Source organism: Amborella trichopoda, chromosome 1 (assembly GCF_054954075.1).
Source record: "Amborella trichopoda isolate Santa Cruz 75 chromosome 1, AtrichopodaSantaCruz75HAP2 v2.0, whole genome shotgun sequence".
NCBI classification, from domain to species: Eukaryota; Viridiplantae; Streptophyta; class Magnoliopsida; order Amborellales; family Amborellaceae; genus Amborella; species Amborella trichopoda.
This window is the reverse complement of record NC_142336.1, coordinates 16,351,881-16,376,074: the sequence shown is the minus strand read 5'-3', so window position 1 is coordinate 16,376,074 and position 24,194 is coordinate 16,351,881. Positions and strand designations below refer to the sequence as shown.

At 42.2% G+C, this 24,194-nt stretch overlaps 1 protein-coding gene across 4 annotated transcripts in view; it reads right to left on the bottom strand.

Moving 5' to 3' along the window:
- The window catches only part of LOC18425762 (NagB/RpiA/CoA transferase-like superfamily protein), a 29,710-nt gene extending 8,207 nt beyond the window's left edge, over positions 1-21,503 (bottom strand). Inside the window, exons 1-9 of one of the 4 annotated variants that reach the window (XM_006830298.4) lie at positions 21,290-21,503; positions 20,973-21,047; positions 20,735-20,801; positions 20,305-20,459; positions 19,236-19,523; positions 16,949-17,078; positions 1,538-1,642; positions 1,319-1,421; positions 1,117-1,242 (exon numbers count right to left, since the gene is read on the bottom strand). In XM_006830298.4, coding sequence (XP_006830361.1) covers positions 1,117-1,242; positions 1,319-1,421; positions 1,538-1,642; positions 16,949-17,078; positions 19,236-19,523; positions 20,305-20,459; positions 20,735-20,787 — 960 coding nt within the window. In that variant the 5' untranslated portion in view covers positions 20,788-20,801; positions 20,973-21,047; positions 21,290-21,503. The remainder of the gene's footprint in view (positions 1-1,116; positions 1,243-1,318; positions 1,422-1,537; positions 1,643-16,948; positions 17,079-19,235; positions 19,524-20,304; positions 20,460-20,734; positions 20,802-20,972; positions 21,048-21,289) is intronic. The other 3 variants (XM_011631103.3, XM_011631104.3, XM_088852978.1) reach the window with 3 other exon arrangements.
- Between the last annotated feature and the right edge of the window lie 2,691 nt (positions 21,504-24,194).

The following is a 24,194-nucleotide window of genomic DNA, read 5'->3' as shown; positions in this document are numbered from 1 at the left end:
CCGGATCGGTTTTGAGATGCCCGATCCGGGTCACCGATCCGTTTTTTAAACCACTGCTTCAACTCACAAATGGCTCATGCTAATAGAAAGAAGGGGAATGTTATTTCCTTAAAATGAATTTAAGTGACAAGGGAATTTGAGATATCTCCAATTTGCTGATTTCCTTTGGATAACACACTTGATTCCAATTCATCACATGAAACTTCTCTGTATTGTTCCCTTGAAATGCCTTAGGACATTTCTAATCTTTCAACCGCTCCTGCAGGAATCCAAAAGAATAACAGTAATGGATGGGAATACTGCTAGAGGTCACATTCAACTTATAATACCACTGGCCCCTCTTCCAAATACACAAAGGGAATTGAAGGTAGTTTCTTAGAAGCGAGTCCAACTTACAACCAAACAATTAGCAGCAAATGCACCTTAAAACCGATTTGTTTTCTTTGCATCACAGGTTGCTGAGGAGGATTGAGTGGAGGTTAGAGGTCATAAACTTAATCAGGTAGTTTTGGGCAAGCCAGAGACACACGCATATCAGGCTGCCAAAGTGGGAAATCCAAACTATTGAAAGACCATAGAAATACAGCTTCATACAATGAAAGAGGAAAAAGGCATACATCTATAGCTTCTTTCTTATTCAACTATGTTGAAAATAGCTTTGTGTCATATTACTGTGGGATATATCACACAATATCACAGACAGATGTATCACAATAAATAAATGGGGTGCACAATGTCATGACTAGTATATATCATAAAATCCTTTATGAGACTCAAAAAGCTAAAATTTTCAGAACACCTTTCAAGTTCACACATACAAAATTTTCAGCAGAGTTTACTTCTCTGTGTATCATAAATAGACACCGTCTAGTGCTTATTCCATGCAGTTTTCTCCAGTCCATAACAATTCATAAAGTCCTATGTATCATGTCTCTTATCCATATCCAGCATAAATTGGGTAAAATGGTAGAAGCAGATTATAGAGAAATTAAAACTTAATCCTCTGCAGAAATGATGATAGTCAAGCCACTTCTTTGCTCAGCATACAAGAAAGAAACAACAATTCCAAGATTCAATCATTCACTGAAAGAGATACAAAAGTAGATGCGAACATACCTTGTGACTGCCCGCCACTACAACAAATGGTACAGCATGCCTTTTAGCAGCAAGTGCAACCATATTCAACCCCACAGGAGCAATGATTCCTCCATTAGCCATTATTGCATGAGCGCCTACTATCACCTTCACGTGAAGGATTCCAAGTTAAAAACAGACACAACAATGATCATTTTATTTGAATACTCTGACGTATACTTACCATATTCACTCGAGAAATCATAGCAAAAACTGCTGAATCTGTAATGACTGTGGTCTGCAGATCTTTCGCTACCAGCTCCTTGGCAAGGACATGTCCTTGATATCTAAGCAATTGTATTGTTCAAGAAAGAAACCGGACAAACTTTTATCATGAGGAGAAATACCAAATAAAGTAACTTACTCAGTAGAAATCTAAGAAATTCAATGTTGACATACAAACCTAGGAGCACCCTCAGCAACAAAAACCTGAAAGGAACGTTTTTTCTTTGCCTCACATAGGAATTGCCTCACTGTTCTAGAACGACCCAAAGTTAAAATCACCTCACTGGTGAAGCACGGAAAAAACAACAATCATCAACACCTCGAAGGCACACCAACTATTAGAGATTAATAAATAGAATGCAAAAGAATTCATCTCTCATAAATTAAGGAAAATATCAGTGTAGAATACAGGTCTCAAACTTTGTAAAAACCGTTGTTTTGTTAACATAAAAATGCATGTTAGAAACTGAACCTCTTCTTACTTAGTTGTTTGGCCTCTACATATCTACCTTGACTTATTGGAATGTTTCAGGCCTATCAGCATCTCAAGCAACAGCACTAGAGCAGCTCAGAACTTCCTAGATATAGAATACATCATTTAGCTGTGAGTTTTTTAGTAACTTATCATGGAGGTTAGGGAAATTTGGGGCAGGAGACCTTGCCAATGGGAGGGCAAAGAGGTGGTAGGAGCATCTGGGTCATTTGGGAACCTACTCTTCATCAGTTATTCTCCTCTTTGTTAGGCTGTTTCTAACTTCCTCCAGATCCTCTGGAGGCCTCCTGCGGAAGGCTTCCTTTGTTTATGGCCAAAACTTCTCGATCCTCAGGCAGGACTTCTGGCCGGATCTTCAATTGGAATCCCCCAATCAGTGAGTCCCCTAGCTCCTGGGAAGAGATTTCAATGTAATATGGTGGACCCATGAGAGAAACAGAGGAAGGGGGTCACCTCTGTGCATGAGAGCTTTCTCAAACTTGACTGGGAGAAACTCTGTCCTCGATATTCCTCTAGAAGGCTGCTCTTACACTTGGTCTAACCACGCAGGAGACCCTCTCCTAACCAAACTTGATTTCTTCTTATTACCAAATGTGTGGGTATCTATTTTCCCTGGTTCTTTCTCCTGTGCCCTCCCCAAAACCACGTTGGACCACAAGCCCATCCCCCTAGATACTGACCCTCTCCCAAGACCCTACAAACCTTTTAGGTTCAAGCTTCAGTGGATGGAGGAATCAGATGTTGCACAAAACTTTCGCCAATGGCGGTCTTCTTTTACTCTCTTTGGTTAGGCAGGTTTCCATCTCACAAAAAAGTTGCAATTCCTTAAATCCTCTCTCAAACTCTGGAGAAAGTCTCGCCCTAACAACCGCAAACCTTTGATTCTAAATTGGACACCCTAAAGGAATCCAGGCCTTTGTCAGAATTCAAACGGCCGCAATGGCTCAAGGCGTGAACCAATATCTCACTAGCTCTGAAACACGAAGAAGACTACAGGTACCAGAGGTCTAGAGTCAGCTGGCTCAGACACGGAGATAGAAATACGTCCTTTTTCTGCCAGTCTGCAAGCTCCAGAAGAAGGAACAATGCCATCACCCATATCTTAGTTGGTGATAGGGTCTTTACCAATCCCCAACATGTCAACATGACCATCATCTATTACTTTTGATATCTTTTCTCCTGCCCTCAGGGTGCAACTTGCAGAATGGCTGACATCTCCTTCAACACTCTATCGCAATCAGATGCTGCCTTGTTGGAGCATCCCTTACAAGAGAGCAAAATCAAACAGGCCATATCAGATCTTGCCGAAGACAAGGCACTGAACACAAGGCCCCGGGACCAAAGGGTTCCTCATAGTCATTTTTAACTACTTCTAGGATGTCTTGGCCCTTGACCTTTTGGCCTTCTTTTATGAATTTTATCATAGAGGACGACTACATAAAAGGCTTGAACTCCACCTTCCTTGCTCTAGTCCTAAAGTAGAAGATGCGGTGAAGATGAGAGATTTCCCTTCCATCAGCCTTTTGGAATCATCCTATAAAATCCTCACAGAAGTGCCAGCCACCAGACTTAAGCCTTTGTTAGGCACAACCATCTCTAAGTCCCAATTGGCTTTCGTGGCAGATAGACAAATTTTGGACAGGGCCCTCCTGGCTCACAAGACCCACGACTCCAGACACCTCTCAAGCAGGAAAGCGGTAGTTCTAAACTAGATTCGGAAAAGACCTAGGACCACGTCTACTGGTCGGTCTTAGAGGAGATATAGTCAAGAATGGGGTTATGTAACAAATGGAGAAGCTGGATACGTGGTTCCAGCCCCATCTTCTCAGCTCTCATCAATGGGTTACCTGAAGGATATTTCAAGCTACAAGGGGCCTGCAACACTTGTTCTCAATAATGGGAGAATTTTTCTCCCAATCCATTCCAGACTATTCAACCGAGGCATCCTCAGTAGCTTCCAGATCTCAAGAGCTGCTCCCACAATCTCCCACTTACTCTACGCAGATGACACTGATCTTTTGTAAAGCATGCCCCACACAAATATACAAACCTGTGGTTGTTCCTCAGAAGCTCAAAATAGCCACAAATATGAAGGTTTTTTTTTTATAATTGCCACAAATATGAAGGTTAACATGTCCATAATCAAGATGCTAGAGGTCCGTACAGACCAAGACAAGGTCAGTGCATTGGCTCAACATTTTGGCTGCGCTACAAAGTACCTCCCCTCTTCTTATCTCAGTGTACTACTTCATGTGGGGATTGCCCAAAACGCATTTGGGACCCAATCGTAGAAAACTTTCAGCAAGTACTCGCAAACCAAAAAGGTCAATACCTTGCATTAGGAGGCAGGATCACTTTGATAAAAACAACTCTGCAAACATCCAAATCCGTAGCATGTCTTTATTTCAGATGCCAGCCTCAGTAGTATTTGAGGTAGAAAGCCTCATGAGAAATTTCCTGTGGTCTGGGGCAGAGGGCAACAATAAGTTCTACCTCCTTGCGTGGGAAAAAGCGTGCAGCCCCAAAGCTACCAAAGAGTCCTAGCTATGGAGAGAGGTCATAGCAGATAAATATGGTATCGACGAAGTTAGATGGTTCCCCAAAATGCCCCCCCTCACAGATATTCCAAAACTTGGACTCATATTGCTAAGTGTAGCCAAGCTTTCAGATTTGATTCTTCAATAAGTTCTTAACTCGCGAGGGCAACAAAGTCGAGTTCTGGAAACACTGTTGGGGGGGAGATATCGACTTAGGTAGCAGGTGCCCTCAGCTCCGAGCCATTGCTACCAATGAAGATGCCTCCATTGAGGACTTGGTAGCAAACCAGGGCTGGCAAACTTGGTCTGGTGCTCTGCTTTTGGACAGAGCCTCACGGACGCCGAAAGCGAAGCACTTCAGCACCTGTTTCTTTCCTGCTAGCATCTATGGCCCTAGAAGGGAGGGATCAAGTGGTGTTGACCTCTACTCCATCTGGAACCTTCACGATAGGTTCATTCTACAATATTCTCTCCTGCAGGCCCCTCCCCAAGTTTCCCTCTTCTCCAAAATTTGGTCCCGTCTGGTGCCGCACAAGGCCCAAGCCTTCTCATAAACCCTAACCCACTGCCGGGTGCTACCTGCTGACCAATTTCAAAGGAGAGGCTTACACCTCCCAAGTCGCTGATGCATGTAACTCCAAGAGGAAGAAAATATTGACCACCTTTTCCTCCACTGTGAAGTTGCCAGGAGTCTTCGGTCTTGCCTTTTTCAGTTCTTCAGACTCATTGGATCACCCCACAGTCTGTAAGGCAACTCAGACTGCATGGATCTCCCCTCCTTTCCCCAAGGTCAGCCACTCTTTGTGGTCTGCCTCAGTCTTCAAACTGCTTTGGGGTTTCTGGAAGGAGAGGAACGCTGGAACCCTCTGAGAGGTACGCCAACTGCCCCAAGCCATCTTTGAGCAAATTACAGCCGACACCATCTCATGGGCAAAGTGTCTCCCACAACTTAAAAGTCTAAGTGCTGAGGACCTTAGGAGAAATTGGCACAACATTGTATGTTAGCCCCTAGATCTCTCAAACTGAGGCCCCTTTAGACCCCTCAACCCCAAGGTAGCTTCAAGCTAAACGCAGATGGGTGCTCCCTTGGTAACTGAGGCCCCTCAGGGTATGGAGGCAGCTTGGCAGCCCTGAAGGGGAAATCTTCTACTTCTTAGGGTTCATAGGAATAACAAATTCTACTATAGCAGAATCTACTACTATCCAAATCTTTAACGACTAGTACTACCAATTTTGAAGCCCTCTAGCATGCCATGTAGCCTATGTTGGTACAATCTAGCATTGGATCTATTGAAGACCTCAGCTATGATGGCAAAGAGAAAGGGGGACAGGGGGTCTCCTTGCCAAAGGCCCCTGGACGAAGGGAAAAAAACCTTTAGGTGAGCCATTAATATGAATGGAGAAGAAAGGGTTGCAAATGCAGCTGCGAATCCAAGTTCTACATTGGTTGCCAAAACCCCTCCTAAGAAGGGTTTCGTCCAGGACGGCCCAACCAACGTGGCCGTAAGCCTTCTCCCAAACGAACTTTATGATGAGCCCCAAGATTTTGGAGCAGTTTCAGGAACAAATACACTCAGTGTTTCAAAAAGCGCTAGGCAGGTCCTAGGCGGCCCGGGAGGTCCAGGCAGCCCAGTGCCCAGGCGGGCGCCCAGAACTTAGGCAGCCCAGTTGAATCCAAAAAGGATTATGCAGTTATGTCAGTTATATATATTGTATAAAAAATAAAAATTAGGTATTTAGGGCACATCCTAATTCAAATTATACTACATATTAGCATTTAGCACACACTCCATAAGTATAACCATAATCCATAAGTCGATTCATATTCCATATCCAACTAAAACTTAAAATTTACCAACCAACCAAATTATCAAACCAATTTACCAAATAGTATCAAACCAGTACTGCAGTACACCACCATGAGGAAGAAAACAAAATTGAATTATGAAACTATGAAAGTAATACTTGAAGACTCAAACGAATCTTCAATAGTTCAATACTTCAATCAAAGTTCAAAGTGTAATAATTATTCAGCATTCATCTTTCATTCAGCATCAGAAAATTTTGGGTCAGCCGCATTGGCATCATATTCATCGGAGTCGTCACCCTCCTCAACATATTGATCGTCCCCGTCCTCTTCCGTCTTTTCTAAATCTGCCTCTTCTTCCTCCTCTTCCTCCACACTTGTTTTCTGTGAAGAAGATCTAGTGGCCCTAGGAGGGTCAGCTGATGTCCCTGAAGCAACTATGACCATGTCCCATGTCAATCCTTCATGCCCCTCGACCTCATCATCATCAACTAACCACTCTATAGCATTGTCCATTTTTTTTTTATTTGATGGGGTCTCTCTTATCTCTCTTGGCAAACATGTCCTTTAAGAATCGATTGTACTTGACATAGACTAGGTCATTGAGCCTCTTTGATTCAAACTTGTTCCTCTTCTTTGTATGAATCTAACAAAATCAAATGAAACTAATTAAAATCTAATATCTATGGTTCATGTATTATTTATAAATTATACAAAATTACTCTTATAGCCTTACCCCTTCAAAAGTACTCCAATTAGGTTCCGTACCGCCTAGGCGGCTGCCCAGTTTGGCCGCCTAGGCCAGGGCGACGCGCCCAAGCCTTTCGGACCGCCTAGGCGCTGAGCGGTCTGCTTTTTGAATCACTGAACGCACTCATATGCCACTAGGACCCTGTTGAGGATCTGGCAATCCATGACAAAGGCCCCTTGATGCGGGGAAATGACCCAGCCCAGGACCTCCTTGAGTCTAGCGGCAAGAACCATGGACAGAATTTTTGTAATAGCTGTTGATTAGACTGATGGATTTGAAATCTTTAAGCTCGTCACCCCCTTCCACCTTGGGGGATGAGAGCGATGAAAGTGGCATTCATGCCTTTGTGGATTAGACTTCTATCTATTCTCTCTACACAGAGTGGTTCCCAAAAGTGTTTGAAGTGGGCAATAGGGAAACCATCTCATTCTGGAGCTTGGTCGTAGCCAAGTTCATTGATGGCTCTAAGAATCTCATCCTCAGATAAGGGGCATTCCAGCCATTGAGCTGGGGGCATGAAGAGAAACGATAGGTCGCATCCTAGGAGTGGGTTTGGACGGTAACTCAAACAACTACTTAAAGAAGTCAGTGGCCTTTTCGACCAGAGGAGATTGATGGAAAACAACACCTTGGACTTTAATTTACGTAATGGTGTTATCTCTTCTCCTATAGTTGGCAATTTTATGAAAGAAGGATGTGTTCAAGTCCCAGCATTACAGCCATTTGACTATGAACCGTTGGGCCTAATAGATTTCTTCTTGCTTGAGGGTACTTTGGTAGTCAATTTTGAGCTGGGTTCTACGGAGTAGCTCGTTTGGATTGAGTAGCTGGGACTCCTCAATGAGATCCAACTCGTGGATGGAGTGAATAAGAGCTTCTTTTAGGGTGTGAAAGTTACCAGGTAGTTGACGATTCCAAAACCTAAGGAAGCCCCTGAGAAGCTGGATTTTCATTTGGGGCCAAAAGCATGCCCAGCCATGGACTTGGTGGGAGAAAGACACCCACCAAGAGGATATTCGAGACATGCCATATCAAAACGACATGATTTAGGGCCTCCGGAGGCAGGTTGGGTGTCAAGAAATATGGGCTTGTGATTAGAGGTGGGTTCAAAAGGGTGGTGACATGGGTACCAAGGAAGGTGGAGTCCACTCAAGGCCAGAGAGATAACGATCCAGTTTAGAAAGAGGGGGAGGTTGAGTGGATGGACCAGGTAAAAACAACACCTTGGAGGAGAATGTCAATGAGTTCACTCCTAGATATGAAGTCCAAGAAATCTAACATCGCTTGGGAGACTCTAAAGCTAGAGCTCCTCTCGAAAAACCATTTAGTGACGTTGCCTTGGCACCATCTCGAGAGGGGATGGGTAGCGATCTCATCGAGTTCTTCCCAAAAGAATGTTTCAGGAGTTATCGGAGTTGGGGCTGTAGACGGCCATGAATTTCGAGGGGAGCTCGTCGGAAACTCTGGTAAGAGAAATGGTAACAATATATAAGGTGATGTGGGAGAAAGAAAGAGCATGAAAGGCAGGGTTCGAGAAGAACCATATGCCCCTTGAGTCTCTATTGGCTTCAAGAGCCACGCATTGGCAGGGCCTCCGCCTCCTACCCTAGACCTCTCGAATTTGCCATAGAGGGAGAGGGTTGTTAGGTTTCAATCAGAGTGAGAATGGAAGGAGGAGCATTTTAGACAAGAGCAAACAAAGTTGCGCTTGAGGGGGTCACCTAGACCCCTAATATTTCAGATAAGTATCTTTACAGGGAGGGGTTGGGATTAGTACGTTTAGAGGAGCATCGAGGGGTTAGTGGGCCGCAGAGACCATGGCAGGAGAAGGAGCACAGGAGGAAGAAGAAGCTGTTGGGTCATAATTCACTCTGAAAATTGTGATTTGAAACCTCCCTTTACCTTTCTTACTTTCTTTGAATCTAGTTTGGGCGTCTGCTTTGAGTAAGGCGTCAATGTCCGCTTCAGAACCATCGTACCTAAAGCCCATGACCTTGAGGATCTGTTGGATGTCGCCCTAAACCCTGTCCATGTCATTGACAAATCTCGAGTCCACCGAAGGTGGTGATGACGCAAGGGAGCCTAAGAAAGAGCTGAAAGGATGGGCCATGGAGGGCTGGGCCAGTTGGGGTGGTGGAGCTGAGGGGGAGGCAGCAACTAAGGGTGGCAAAACCTGCAACCATTGGAGGTGGTGGAGCCTTGGGGGACAGTAACTAGGGGGAAGGGTTACGGCCTCCGAAGGCCACAAACAGATGGGGTATAGAGGCGAGGAAGGGGAAAGGGCATGAGCAGAGGGAGTTGAGGGTGCAGGGATGGAGATGGAAGCCAAGGAAGACAAAGGGGGAGGAGGATCCAGGGTGGCAGCAAGCGGGGTGGGTAGAAGAAGCGGGGGACGGGTGGAGCCAAGGAGAAGGGAGGATACCAAGGGAAGGGGTTCGGGGAGGTAAGAGTTGGAGCCAGGAAGCGGGTGGTAGGTGAAGTAAGAAGGGGCACTTGGGTGGGGCAAGTTTGGAAGAAACCAGGGACGGGGAACAAGGGGTGCTATGCCAAGGAAAGGTGGGTGGATAGTAGGAAAGATGGCGGGTTGGGAGGGGATGAGAAAAGGCAGCAGTGGTTCCATGGGAATAGAGGAGGTCGAAAGGGGGAAAAGTGGGGTGGGATGGAACAAGTGGAAGGGGTGAGGTGTGGGCACCTAGGAAAGAGGTGGCTGGGAACCAAGAGAGGGGTTGGTGAGCCATGGGGAGAGAGAGGGAAGTAGATGAGGGGGAGTCTGAAGAGAGAACATGTGAGAGGCAGAAGGGGCAGGGGGGAGGGTAGACGCGGAATAAGCAGGCGCAGGAGAGGGCGAGGTCACCACTAAGAAGAATGGGGGTCGAGCGGGGGGAGGAAAGGGGATCTATGTCTGCAAGAGGTTGGGATTGAAGCAGGTCAACAAGGAGAGAGAGAGGCCCACCCTGGGATAGGAAGGGGAAGATGAGAAAGAAGGTCCATGCAGTATGCATGATAAGCCAGGCGGTAAAGCAAGGGCCTCAGGAGCAGGCACCACATGATGGGGCGTCAATGATGAGGCCTTGGGGGGGGCAAGGAAGAGAAAGAGGATCGTTGGATGCCAAGGTAGAAATTGTGAGAGACAATGGAATGACAGGTGTCCGGAGAGCATGCTGGGAAGGCGGCTGAACGAGAGAGGGAGGTGAGGGGATCACGTGGGCTGGGGGGAGGTGAAGACAGGTGTCTCGCCGATAAGAGAAACCAAGCAAAGGATGGTTACACTTTGATCTCGAGGGGGCAAGTAGAGGGCACATGTAGCCAGCAGTGAAAGGTAATGAGGACACATCGCTAGCTGGGGCCAAGTTAAGGGACAGCCGGCCGAGAAGGGAGAGAGAAGTGGAAGACGAGGGGGCAATGTCTCAGCCCTTGGAGAAATGACCAAGAAAGACGGAGGAAAAGGGTGGGGAGCAGCAATATCAACCGTTGGACAGTCTAAAGTGGTCGATCGGTTGGGATGAACATTGTCCCCTGCAATGGTGAGTCCTGCGGTTGTGATTAAGGGTTCTCCAATGCCACCTGACATTGTTTGAAAATTCGGCTGCCTAGCTGCCCAGGCAGTAGCTGGCAGGACAAAATGCCTAGGCGGGGCCTAGGTGGGTGCCCTAGGCATACTTTCTCCAAGGCGCCGCCAAGGCGGGCACCTTGGAGCAACTTGGCCGAGGGAAGAAAAAAGCCTTCGGCCAAGGGCAAAAAAAGTAATTTTCCCTGAAGAGGGTGGGGGAAGGGTTTTGCAAGGCAAATCTACCCCCCCAAACCAAGTGCCACCCAAAAAAAAGTGTAAGCGCCCTTAAAAAAATAAACCTAGCTAAGGGCTCAAGGCCCTTCTCTCTCTCACACTCTATGGATAAGAAGAACTGAAGAAGAGGAAAAAGAAGATGCCCTCCAATTGTTCGACGCGAGGCCTCTATCTCACATAGTCACACACACATATGAGCTCTCGCTCGCACACACACACACAAATAGATGCCCCCGAACTCCCCTCGAGCCTCCAACCCCATGTTGTTTTTTGGCACCTGCCTTGGCGGCCAGGACCCTAAAACGCCTAGGCGGCCGCCTCTTTGTTTTGAACATTGCTGCTTGGTGACCATGGTCCAGCCTTGTGGTCCGCAAGAGGGTTTGCATCACCCTGTCCTTGAACATGGCAGCCAAAGGTGGGGGGGGCTGTGGCCCAAGAAATGCGGATGCAGTAAAAAGCACCTTCGATGTGCAGCCAAAGTTTAGAGGGGATGGATTGAGGGTTTCAAGACCTTGATCAACATTTGAACATAAGCCAAGGGTAGGAATTTGCACGACTTCCAATGAATCGATAAAAAATTCCCATAGCTCTCGCCAATGACCTTAAAGGTGGACGATTGCCACACGTGAAGAGGGATATTTACAACCCTGAGCTAGATCATCTGTTTTTTGAAAGCTCACGAGATATAAGACCAAGCTTCTACAGATAGAGTGGCTCTTTGAACAAGGGAGGGTAGTATTCAAGGACTCGTTTAACAGATAACTCCAAGGGGAAGGTGAAAAGAACGAAGCCATTCAAAAGCCGATAGCAAGAGAGGTCGGGCTTTCTTCTAAAAGCTTTGACCCAATTTTTCTATTTCCCTAACATCGTCGCTTTTGGGGTTGAAATAGCACACCAAGGAAGAGAGGAGCTTCTGCCTTTGCAACGAGATGTGTTGGCCAGTCAAGGAGATAACGTTGCCACTCGCTTCTCTGCAAAGAGTGGAGGAATGCTGGAACAAGGCCACTGGATGGGAAGAGGTGAGGCTGCAGGATGGGAAGGTAGGGATAAGGATGGGGCAGGAGATGGTGTGGGTATAGTGGAAAGAAGTGGGGAAGGTCTAAGCACATGGATGTAATTCTGGTGGAGGGGAGGGAAAGAGAGGGATAAGGCCTCATCAGGCGGAGTCATTCTAATACAGCTCTTCTTTTTTCTTGAATGGGTTGTTGAACCATAGTTATCGGGAACGGGAACGTGAGAAGTTATGGGAACGGGAACGAGAGCGAGGAGTGAGTAGAGCTCGAAGTTCCTTGGGCAATGAAGCGAGCTTCGTACACGATTAGGGGAAGGGAGCGAGTTCCATGACTTATAGTTCCATCTAGGGGTCCGCTTTCGCCCCAGAATCTCGATCCCGCGCTCCATGGACTGCTACGAGGGGAGAAATATCATGAATATGATGATGAATTGGTCCACTGGGACAATATCTTCAAAGTTCACCGATGAATGTGAAACCCATAACGCAAATATCATTTCCAGTATAGTAGATCAGTGCATAGATGAAGTGGTGAGGCCAGAGGTGACAAATTTTGCCACTTATTTATTCATCCCTTTAGTCTATATTAGCCCAAAAAAGACAACCTCTGGGAGGCTATATTTCTCTCTAAAGACTGGGCCAAGAGCAAGTGGTCCAAGCATGCAAAGGGGAAGAGTGTCTGATATTGTTTTCCAACCCTAGTTTTGGAACGAGGTGGCCTACTCCTTCCAAGTAAATGCTTTAGTGAAGGTCTTGAACATGGTGGATAGTGAGACAGGACTACCCATGGGTCATATTTACGAGGCAATGCAGGTTGCCAAGGAAGAGATATCAAAGATCTATAAGATGAGCCAAAGCATAGTTGTTGGAGGCGGGAGCTGATTCAGGAGAGGGATAGGTTTGGGGAACGTCAAACCCCATCGAATGGAAGCTCCCTGGGTTTAGGATCGAGATTCGTACGTTCAACAAGTCAAGGAGCTAGAACCTAGGAAACCTCGGAGCGAGATCCCATGTCACTAGGGTTGAGGTTTTAACTTGGATGGATCTAAGCTCAATTATACATAAAATAAGATCAATTAATAGTATATGATAAAATTAGGATCAAGCCAATGCCCGCATGATCCATTATCATTCACCTTAGCTTATTGCTAATGCCATAATTATGGTATTCCAATTTATTACAATAATACCGTTTAATAATATTATAAATTGAATTACTGTGATATTAAATTGTAATACCATAATTCAAGTATACCATGATGTGATATGCACCACAGTTTAACATATTCTAAAGAAATAAATCTATAATACTAAAGAGAGGAGAAGTAGTTCAATTAGTAGAATAGCTCTTCAAGCATGCACACCGCCGAGATCCCATTTTATATTGAGCAAGATCCTTATTTCTCTAAATCCAGCTCCCTCTAAGATCCCTTGGAGGAACAGAGGGATCGAGTTCCTAAGGTGGAACCATGGCCTTACCCCCAAGGTTCCCAGAATTATGAGCCAAAGCATTCACCCATTTTGGAGATTGTGGATTGTAAGTGGAACAACCAGCCACATGGCCCTTGCATGCAATATGGTATTTTTTTCAACCCTTATTACTTTTAAATTGATTGTGATGTTGACTTAAGGATTCATCATGTATAAATTCAAAATGACCAGCATGAGACACCTGCTGTGGAACTCCTAAACCTCGCAACGGTTAAATATGTAAGTTCTCAATGAAGTCACTCGGGACAAATATAGCAATAAGGTAAAGAACTAAAATCCATCCAATTAACCTCTGTATATCCTTCATTGTGAATTTGTGTTTTGAGTACTTGATTTGCATAATAGTATATCAGAAGTATAATTATAAATATAATAATACCACACTACTATAAAACTGTTATAAAGTATGTATTATATAAATCTGTTTTTTATAATGGAGCTCTATGGTAGGTCACACACACATGGTGACAAGCCAAGAACTTGCATAGGATGGCCCTTTGCAAGAACCTGACTTGCAACTTATCTGGTTGCTAATGCAACTTTAGATCATTGCAATTGCTAATTTCTAAATTCTAACTTAAATTCTCCAACTCTAATAAGCCCTCATATGCCTTGGGGCAGGGGCAGCCCTAACTTGCATTATTCATTACAAATCATGCATTCATGCATTATCCAAAAAAACCATATGGAAACGACAACCAAACTTGAAGAGACTGATTAATCTTGTATATGTTCAATACAACCAAATGTTGAAAAGGCACTATTATGAGTGCTTTCATATCAATTTTATTGCTTGGCGAGTTATGGATGATTCAGTGATTGGCTGATCAATGCTGGAGATGATCAGGTGTTCCCTAGAGAGATTTTGAGCTGGGGCCAAGTTCGTGGGCCCACTGGAAGCTCATCAAGCCCCATGTGACTACTAGATCTTCAAGGAAGATCAATAGAGGTGGAGGACGCTGACTCAAACGAGATAGGAAAAGCACTATGTCGAGGAGGGGGTGACTCTGATCGAGGGCTTGGCATCAAACACAAGTGATAGATGGTGGAGATGGAGGCGATGATTATGAGAAGGATGTGGAACTTGAATCTCAATCGCAATTTGACATTTGTTTTCTTGTGTTTTTGGAGTGCGCTCATAGACCTTCTAGGACTTGTCTTTGTTTGTATGGAATAGCATGTAACCGTTCAATCCACAAGGGCCAAAGTGACCCATTGTACATATCCATACTCCCAATATTGTATGACTAAAGTGATTGTTCTTTTATTTCAACTAAGTTTTTGGGCAAGTTTCAATCTTCTGAATTTCTACTAATTCAAGTTTCAAACTCATGCATGTGTGCACAATACAATAGAAGCACAAAAAAAAGATTTATTTATTACTAAAAGATAATAGTTAAGGGGGTTTGGTATCAAAATCAAATCTTACTTAACATTCCCCAACACTGTCATAGTTTTAGGAGTGCATTAAATATGATTCACCTGCCTAGGCGACCAGAATGCCACTTAGGCAGCCAAGGGACTGACCACCTAGGCGATTTCTGGTGCCTTTTATTCCAAGGAAAATATCAGAAAGTTTCTCATTCAGTGGATGGGAAAACCTCAGCCAGAGAGTACATGGATTCTAGAAGTTGACTTGAGGGCTGCCAATAAGAGAACTCTTGAAGAGTACGATGCAGCAAGCTCGTCGCAGTTGAGTAATTTTCAGTAGGGAGGGAGTGATGCTGTTAAGGATTAACCATCGCTTCAATTTGGCTTCTTCATTTGGACTTTCTCTATTATTATTATTATTATTTTAGGGGAAGGGGGACATTATTTCATTTTTGAGGGATGTATCATTTACTTAGTTTTATCTTTTTGTTCCACTTGGAGAGTACACAGGAGTCCTTGAATCGTAGAATTTGATGAAGGTTGCGTATACAATGCTTAGGAATGTGGGAATTAGATCAGGTTTGCGTTTCCTTAGAGGGGTTGGAAGCTTGGAGGCAAAAATGCACAAGAACTAGGGTTCTCGATTATCTGCATTTTTATGTGTATAAAAGAAGGCACATGAAGCCGTTCACATGGACTGAATTTTAGACTTACTTTGAACAAAAATACCAATCATCCTTTCGATGTCGCACGTTGCTGGTTCTCTCTCTTGACTGAAGGTTGTGGCATCATTCCTTTATGGGTGTTTGCGGTAGAATTCTCTTCTTCTCTCTCGTCACTCATTTCTCTAATGATTTTTGCTGCAGAAACCACAAGGTTTGAAGTCCACCTAATGATCATGACCTTCATAAGAAGTTCACAATTGGTAGGAGTGTAATTCTATAAAGGCAGTTACGGAAAAAAAAAAAATCATACTGGTTGGCAAAATTTAACTGTTTCCCATATGTTTGGTTAGGGTCCGGCAGGGTGAATAGCCCTCCTAGCCCAAGTTTTCCTACACTAATTTCAGCAAGCTTTCATCATTGAAAAGCATCAGCTTCATGCATCTAGATGGCTAAGGATTGCCAAGAGCTTCATAGGAAATTAGACACTTCACACTTGTTGAGCAGGGAAACAATCGTTTAGAACATGGATTAATCCTATTATCAGGGAAGCCAATATTCTGGAAGATTTACTAGACAACCTGCAGGTGAGGAGGGAGGGTGTTGGTTGTGGAATTTCAAGGCTCTGTAATGACAATAGCACACTTAATGTAATTTACGTAGAAGGACGAGTAGCATACCCAATTTCAGAAGTAAGATTTGAGTTGGTAGGTTCCAAATACTATTGGGGGAATTTTTAGATACAAACATGGATATACAATCCTCTCTTTCTCAGGATTCATCGAGACTGTCGACACAACAATGGCCGTTCTCGAAGCATCACGAGATTCAACCTGTCACGAGGATGACATCTCATAGTTGAAGGGAACTCAAAAGATGTCATGCTTGGGCCTCCCACTCAGCTCCTTGTCCTTGGTGACTTGCTCATATTTATAACAATATTTTCCATTAGCAATTTCCCAGTCTCCTTCCAGCATACTCGACATGAAGCCAACTCGATGCTAATTCGTCGTGAGAGGAGCAACTGAGGGGATCACAGGCAGCACTTAGGCACCTCAGGCCACCACTCTTTTTGTTTGTATACCTACCATTTTTGTCCATACCACATATTCACTGACTCAGTCCCCTAGTGGGACCTACTGTCCCACATTTCATTCTTCCTTTCCATTACAGTTATAAAGCACCCAATCTGTAGGATGTCATGATACCCCATGCATCATGGAGAAATTTCGTACAAAGTCTCTGTGTGTGTGCGTATCCATAAGTTGAAGTACTAACAAATAAAGAAGAGAGTGTATAGTTAGTAAAGTATCCTGATCCAAAATATAAAATGTTCCTTTCTCTTTAGCAACTCATCTTACAAGATACATGCATAAGTTTAAATCACAAATGATCATAAATTTAAGCAGATTTTTTTATCATGCTGATTGTATTAAAGCAATTTTCATTTTTGAAAGAATTTCAGGGCAACTTCCCAAACTTTCAATTTATAACAATGAAAGGAAACATTTTAGGGTTGACTAATTTCAGGAATCAAAAGATAGCAAGGGAAGGGCAACTTGACCCAACAAGGTGACAATCAAAAGCAAGCCTATCGACAAATCAGTTGGCCATGGCATTTGTAAAGCTTGATAAGACTAAAAAGCTAAATTTGATTCTTGACGCAGTAAGCAAAGGTTACTTTTGGTGTATGTGCTCCAATGCTTGTTCAGCAATTTGTGCATGACAATTGTCTATGTCCTCAATCAATTCATTGATTGCCTCAATAACACTCTGCTTCAACTTCCAGCTCTTCGAATTCTTATCAGCAGCTGCAAAGAAAAATGGTCATATCCTTTAGCACTGCATAATACTATCATTATTGAGCTTTACAAGAGAAAGGTATTCAACTGAAATTACAATGCACATATCATGTATTAGGAACGTCCACTTCTTTAATTAAACAAATAACAGAGAACCAAGAAAAACTGATAAGTAAAGACATCCAACCAATGTGAAACTTTAATGATGAGAGCCGACTATTCAACGCAGGCTCTTCTTTTTTTTTTGTGTATGTTTGTGTGATAATTCCTTGATGGGTTCTCCAGCTATTTTTATCTCATCTGTGGAACTACTTTAATCTTCCTATGATCCTGAGAATAATCTAATTCATCCTTCTTCCATATATTCTGCTCATTTGATAAGAATCCAGTGTGTTAGACATATTTAAAATGGCACGAAATTGCCTATGATATTAGAGGTTCGATGAAGTGGGCAAGTTTCATATGGTAGTGAAGTACTTCTTTTAGATACTTCTAGTTCATCCTTTTTTTTCTTTTTCTTTTGATACATGTAATCGGAATTCAACAATGCAAATTAATCATGCTACTCAAAACTGTCCAAAGAACCAAGCAAAATGGGCCTCGTGATTTTTAATATTTGAATGAAAATGAATGTCTACATTTTCTGATACTTGCATCCATTCTTTTCAAATTAATCATCCTTAACTTTCTTAAAATTATTTGAGGCAATGATTCACACAATTTGTGACAATATATATTTGTATTCAATGGCTATCTCCACTTGGGCAGAGGCAAATGCATTACTTGAAGGTCTCTCAAGATTTGACCCCTCCTAGGTCTATGAACTCATTGTGGAAGGGGACAGCTACAACGTTATCCAATGGGCTAATAGGTTTTGCATGTTATCCATGGTGCCTCACCACTTGTGCAGGGCCCTCTTCAAGTCGCCTTCCTCATATCTAGCAGGAGGCTAGCACTAATGCATCGCTAGCCCAGGAAAGAGACTCCTTGCAAAGGAACCCTCCTTTAACAAATTCTCTTTTTGAACTAATGTGTGCTTCCTCTCTCAATTCCACTCTCTCGCCTCTCTTTCATTCCTCTCTCACTCTCTTTATCTTGTTTCTTCTTCTCCCCCACCCCTTCCTCTCACTCTCCTCTCTCTCGCTCTTCTCGCTGTCTTTTCTCTCTTCAATGCCCCCTCCCTTGCTCTTACCATTTTGCAGGTGGTTTTTCGGAGATGCTCAGCTCCGTTGCCATGGTCCGAGTGCCCAGCCTACCCCCCCAGGCCCCCCTTCTTCCTTCCCTTCTTTCTATCTCTCTATCGCTTATATCTCCTCTGTCTAAGCACACAGTATGTGGGCTGTCCCTCCTCCCACCTTCTACCCCTCTACTTCTATTGTCTAAGCACCCAGGCTGTGGGTTGCCTCTCCTTCCCCTTCTTCCCTGGGCACCCGGTATGTGGGCTGCCCTTTTCTCATGGTTTTCATTCTTGCCCTCTTACACTGGGCCTACTCTAGTCCTCTCCCTTTTTCCCTCCCTCTCTCCCCTCCTTTTCTCTCTCTTCTTCTTTTCCTCACCCCTTTTCTTGCTTCCTCCCCTCACCCCTTTTTTTCTGAACAGCATGATTTTTTGACAGCACATTTTATAATAGCGCCTCCTCCTTAAGGAGTTTCCTTTTTGCAGGGGTTTTCAGCAGCCCCCTGCTTCCCTCAAACATAACTCCCACACTCTTCTCACTCTATATTCCCCCAAGCACTCTATTCCTCTTTCCTCTTCTCTACCTAAACTTCTTGTAAACGTGCACCCAGTCTGTGGGCAGCCATGACACCTTACTCCTCATGAGGATTTTTTGTAACAATACTACATTTATAATATATCGTCACCTTTTTCTCAAAAAAAAAAAAAAAATCTTATTGTATTCTCTATTCATCCCAGTTGTTGTTTCATAAAATTGTATTTCAAGGTTTCAGTATTTTAAGCCTGTTTCCACATTTTTTGTCCAATGCATACATCATAGACTAGTCTTCACTAACAGTTATTTCTACAATAGAGTATAAACTGCCACATACAATCTGCATCTATCTTCACATGGATGGTTGTGTATGAGATGCATGCATGTATGTGTGTGTTTCACAAGGAGAGAGAGAGAGGGGGGGGAGGAGAGATAGAGAGGAAAAGTAGGCTTACACTTGCTTTTCCCTTCAGAGTCTCCCCCTGAAGAACTTGTATGGTGAGATCCCGACTGGTCAGGGAGGTCTTCAAGAAGCGTATGCAAGGATGGTGCACGCAAGGCACTCCTGGAAGCAGCGGCAACAGAGGCAGCAGAAAGCATCAAGCGACCATTCCGATCGGTCTCGTCATCATCGTCACTTCCAGCAGAAACACTCAAACCCCCAATACCAGTTGTTGCCAAAGAAAGATCCTCTTCTCTGATTATGTGCAGAACACGCCTCACTATGTTACCTACTGCTAGCTCTGTCGAACCAACAAATAGTCAAATACCCTATTGCAACTCAAATTTTTGTTCAATTTTGTTTGATGAGTAATATTCCATTGACATGAAGGGAAAGCGTATAGCCAAGTTGCAACAAATTGAGACAAACATGGAAATATGCTTAAAAGTAAGAAACTTTTAAATTCATTTCACGAATATGTCAAAGAGTAAAAGTTCCATAGTTATTTGATCCAAACATGGCCACCGAGAGCATCAATCACCATATAATAAATGATGTGGTAATTGATTTAGACATGATGGTTGAAAATGAAAGAGGAGTTTTCACATGTCAAGTGAATATTGTGTGTCTCATTGAGTTGAATTTGAGCCAACAAAAGAAGAAGAAAAGGATTTTTCCTGAAATGTATATTTGGGTCCCTTTGAGGGACCTGACACAATTCAAATTGGATCAAATGCCACTGCAAGGCCTTCCTTTTCAGGTCCTTTCATCTCATTTTGTTTCTCTTTTAAGATTATCACCTATCAAAAAAATAAAAAATAAAATCTGCGTGATTTCACTTCGAAACATGGCACTTCATCGTATCAGGAAAGGATATGCATCAACATAAACAAGGGGCATACAACAAAGATATATATACCAAGAAAAGTAAAGGTGTTCTTTAACCCAAGATAATTCCAACAACGATAATCCTTTAAAAACCTTAGTATTCATCAACTATCACAAAATTAGGCCAAACAAAAGCAAATGAAGTTAAACAACATCATTTAAGAGAGAAAATGACATCATTTAAGAGAGAATACCAACAGGGTTTGCAGTGATCAGCTGTGATCCTACTGCCTTTACGGCATCAATAAACGATGAAGCCTGGTTAGCATTGGGCCCCCGATGTTGTGAAACCACTGTTCGAAGTAGAATGGCGGTTTCCTTTGCAGTAGCATGCGATCCCTCGACTTGACTGTTACCCATTATCGGAAATAATGAATGAATGCAAAAAATTTGTAAAATTAACATGGAAATACCAACAAACAACAGCAACAACAAAAACAAAACAGTAACAATCAATTAATCAAACAATTATCAATCAATCATAATAAGACTAATAAGTTAACAACATGATAATAATAACGTGATAAACATCAATAGTAAACCCTAGAAATTACAGAAGAGAACACATGAAAAATAAAATTATCCTATATTTATTAAAATTGCAGTAAAACAGTAAGCACAGACCGTCTCTTTAGCTTGGAGATTAACTCATTAACAGAAGCTTGCACGTCTGGCATTTTCCAAATGCGCACTGCCCATATAATAAACAGTTACAGTGAGAAAAATAACACCAATCAGCAATACTGTGAGTGTTAATATATCAACAATATTATGAATGATAATTATCATAAAGAAGAAGATGATGATACATGAAATTCAATAATAAAAATAGTAATAACAGCAATGAAGAGGCTACCCATACCAGTAAAGTAGAGAGAAGGGAATCTGTCCCTTCAACCCCAACTTGTCTTCCGAATCTGAGCAAAAATCACGTTACCTAAATCAAGAGTTTAGAAGGTGCCCAACATGAACATCAAAGACTAGAACCAGTTAATTCAAAATTTCCCGCAATAATGGATATATACTCGGCAGTTTAGCGCACAAAAGGAAAGAGCCCCCTCTCTCTCTCGTTTAGCGCACAAAAGGAAAGAGCTCTCTCTCTCTCTGTAACAGTTTATCGCACAGAAGGAAACAAAAACAAACAGCTTTCTCTCTCTAAACTAGGGTTCATGAAATTACCAGTAGGGATTATCTATGTTTTTTCTCGTGGACCTGGCACTGCAAATGGGTAGAAACAATGATGGAAGTAGGGAGGTGAGGAATCCAATCGATCAATTATTAAGATCCAAACCTAAATGAGCAATGAACCTTGGCTTCGAAAAAACACAAAATAATGAGCAATCCCATATTTGAGTTATTATTTAGAGAAAAAAGAAGGGAAATTTACGTCCGTTATTACTCGAAAGGACGGACCGCTTGAAATTTTTTATTTTTTTGACAAATTTATCTCTGAGCCAGTATTTTTAAACATCATGGTAACATCAATTACCCATTTAAACATCATTTTTTTAAGGTTTAAATGTGTTTAGACCTCATTTTTTAAAAGGTTTAAGGCGGTATGATGTTAACAAAGTCTAAGGTGGTCATAACAAAATCCTAGTTGAAAAACCCCAATGACATTGCTCTTAACATCGAAGAAGCCCAACTTACATCCTAATAAAAGCAGTACCTAGCATAAGAAGAATGTATGTGGAGACAAAATCAGGGGAAATTTGGCTTAAAGTGGGGGACACAAAATTCTTCCATAAGTCCTATGTTGTTAGAAGGTAGCATGAGAAAATTACTTTCCTTCATGATTCCAACAACACTCAAATTTTAGACCCTAAAGCCATTGAAAGTCATATCGTTTCTTACTTTGAGGAGCTCCGAGCCCCTAGAACCAATGGTTTAAAAAATTGATCGGTGCCCAGGATCGGTCTCTCCAAAAATCCATTCGGATCGGTGAATCGGCGATCCAAATCAAGAATCGGCTAAATCGGTCCAATTAAGCTTTCAAAAAAATCCAAAAAATTTATTAAAATTTATTATAAATATTGTTTTTTAGGAATCCAATAAGAAATAGGGGTACTACATTATTATTTCATTTTTTTCATCAATTTGCGAATATTGAGATGTTCTTTCCCTGTTTGAACTTATGTTAATCATTAAATTTACATTACATAAAAGAAAAATCATAGAATCATCATAGATAAAATATATAATCATACATGGACTACAATAAAAAATGGATTAAATCGATGAAAAAATGGCCACCAAAATCTCGAATTATTGTATTATCTTTAATTTTATTTTTTGCTTCTATTTTTTTGATGACATTATTTTCTTCTTTTTATTTTTTTTAGAAGATAAATTGTTTTTTGACAAGAAATGCATGTTGTATTATCTTTTATTTTAATTTTTTCCTTTTATTTTGTAATGATATTTTTTCTTTCGTTTTATTTTTTGGAAGATAAAATAAAACACTTTTTTTCTTTTTCAATGACATTATTTTCTTCCTTTATATTATTTTTTTCCTTTTATTTTTTTGATGATATTATTTTTTGCCTTTTATTTTTTTTGAAAGATAAAAATAAAACGTTTTTTTTCTTTTTTTATGACATTATTTTCTTCCTCTTTATTTTTTTTTTTTTTCCTTTATATTATGTTTTATGACATTATTTAAGACAAAAGTAAAACACATTTTTTTTGTGACATTATTTGATAAAAAAAAAAACCATTTTTTATGACATTTGACAAAAGAAAAAATGTTAACACCACAAATGTTCAAACCTGAAACCTCCTATATAATATCCAACGTGATAACCAACTCCCCACATCACCACGTTTTACAAGTTATGCTATAATAAATCAATATATTGATTTAAGATCTCAAAGTTGGGCATTGAGAATTGTCCCACGTCGAAGAAAGGTGGGACAAACAATGGTTATATAAATAATTGGAACATCAGTGCTCTTGAAAATTAACTTGAGGCGAGAACCACGTGTAGTGCACATGAGATTTTTGCACACGCACGATGCACGCGAGATTTATTCACACGTGCGGTGCATAGTGATGTCAGTCACAATGGCGGTTCTCACCGGTTTATGACGTCATGTGGCACACGCGTGACGTACGCGAGATTTATTCACACGCGCAGCGTGCAGTGCACGGTGATGCAAGTCACAATGGCGGTTCTCACCTGTTTATGACGTATCATACTGGCGGTTCAGGCCGGTGTTCTTGTCTATTTATGATGCCATGCGGGCAGTTCACTATTTAGAATCGACGTACTGTGCAGAACAGGCAATTCTGCTCCCCAGTTTTACACATAAATCGACATGGGGTCACCAATTCGACTCGGAACCGACGTACTGTGCAGAACCGGCAATTCTGCTCCTCAGTTTTACACATATATCGACACGGGGTCACCAATTCGACTCGGACGAGTCCGTTGCGACTCGCCGATTTTTAAAACACTGCGGCTAATGACTTCGTTCCAGATAGGCAACTCACACAACTGCAATGTGAGGCATTAACAAAGGACATCTCCATAGAGGAATTTAGAGAGTGCATATGGGACATGAAATTGGAGAGTGTTCCAAGACCAGATGGTTTTAGAGTGGAATTTTACAAGTTTAGTTGAGATTTTATCAAGGCCGATCTCTTGAGTGCGCAAAAAGACTTTTTTGGTAAAGGCAAGTTCCTTAAGGAGGTAAACTCACCCTTCATATGGTTGATTCCCAAGATCACCTGCCCTACAACTATGAAGGATTTTAGACCTATTGGACTATGCAATGTCTTTTATAAAATCATAAGCAAGATTGTTGCGAACATGTTGAAGAGGGTACTTGACAATTTTATTCACTCATACCAGGCCGCATTCTTTAGGGGAAGGTTGATCACTGATAATATCCTCATGGCAAACGAGCTCATTTCCTTATACCACAAAAACTCAGCCATACTAAATATGTGTCTTTAGCTAGACCTTAACAGTGCATATGACAGGGTCTCATGGAGATTTATATCAGATATACTGCATGCTATGGGATTTCCAGATAATTGCATCACATGGGTTCAACAGTGCATTACCACACCCTCCTTCTC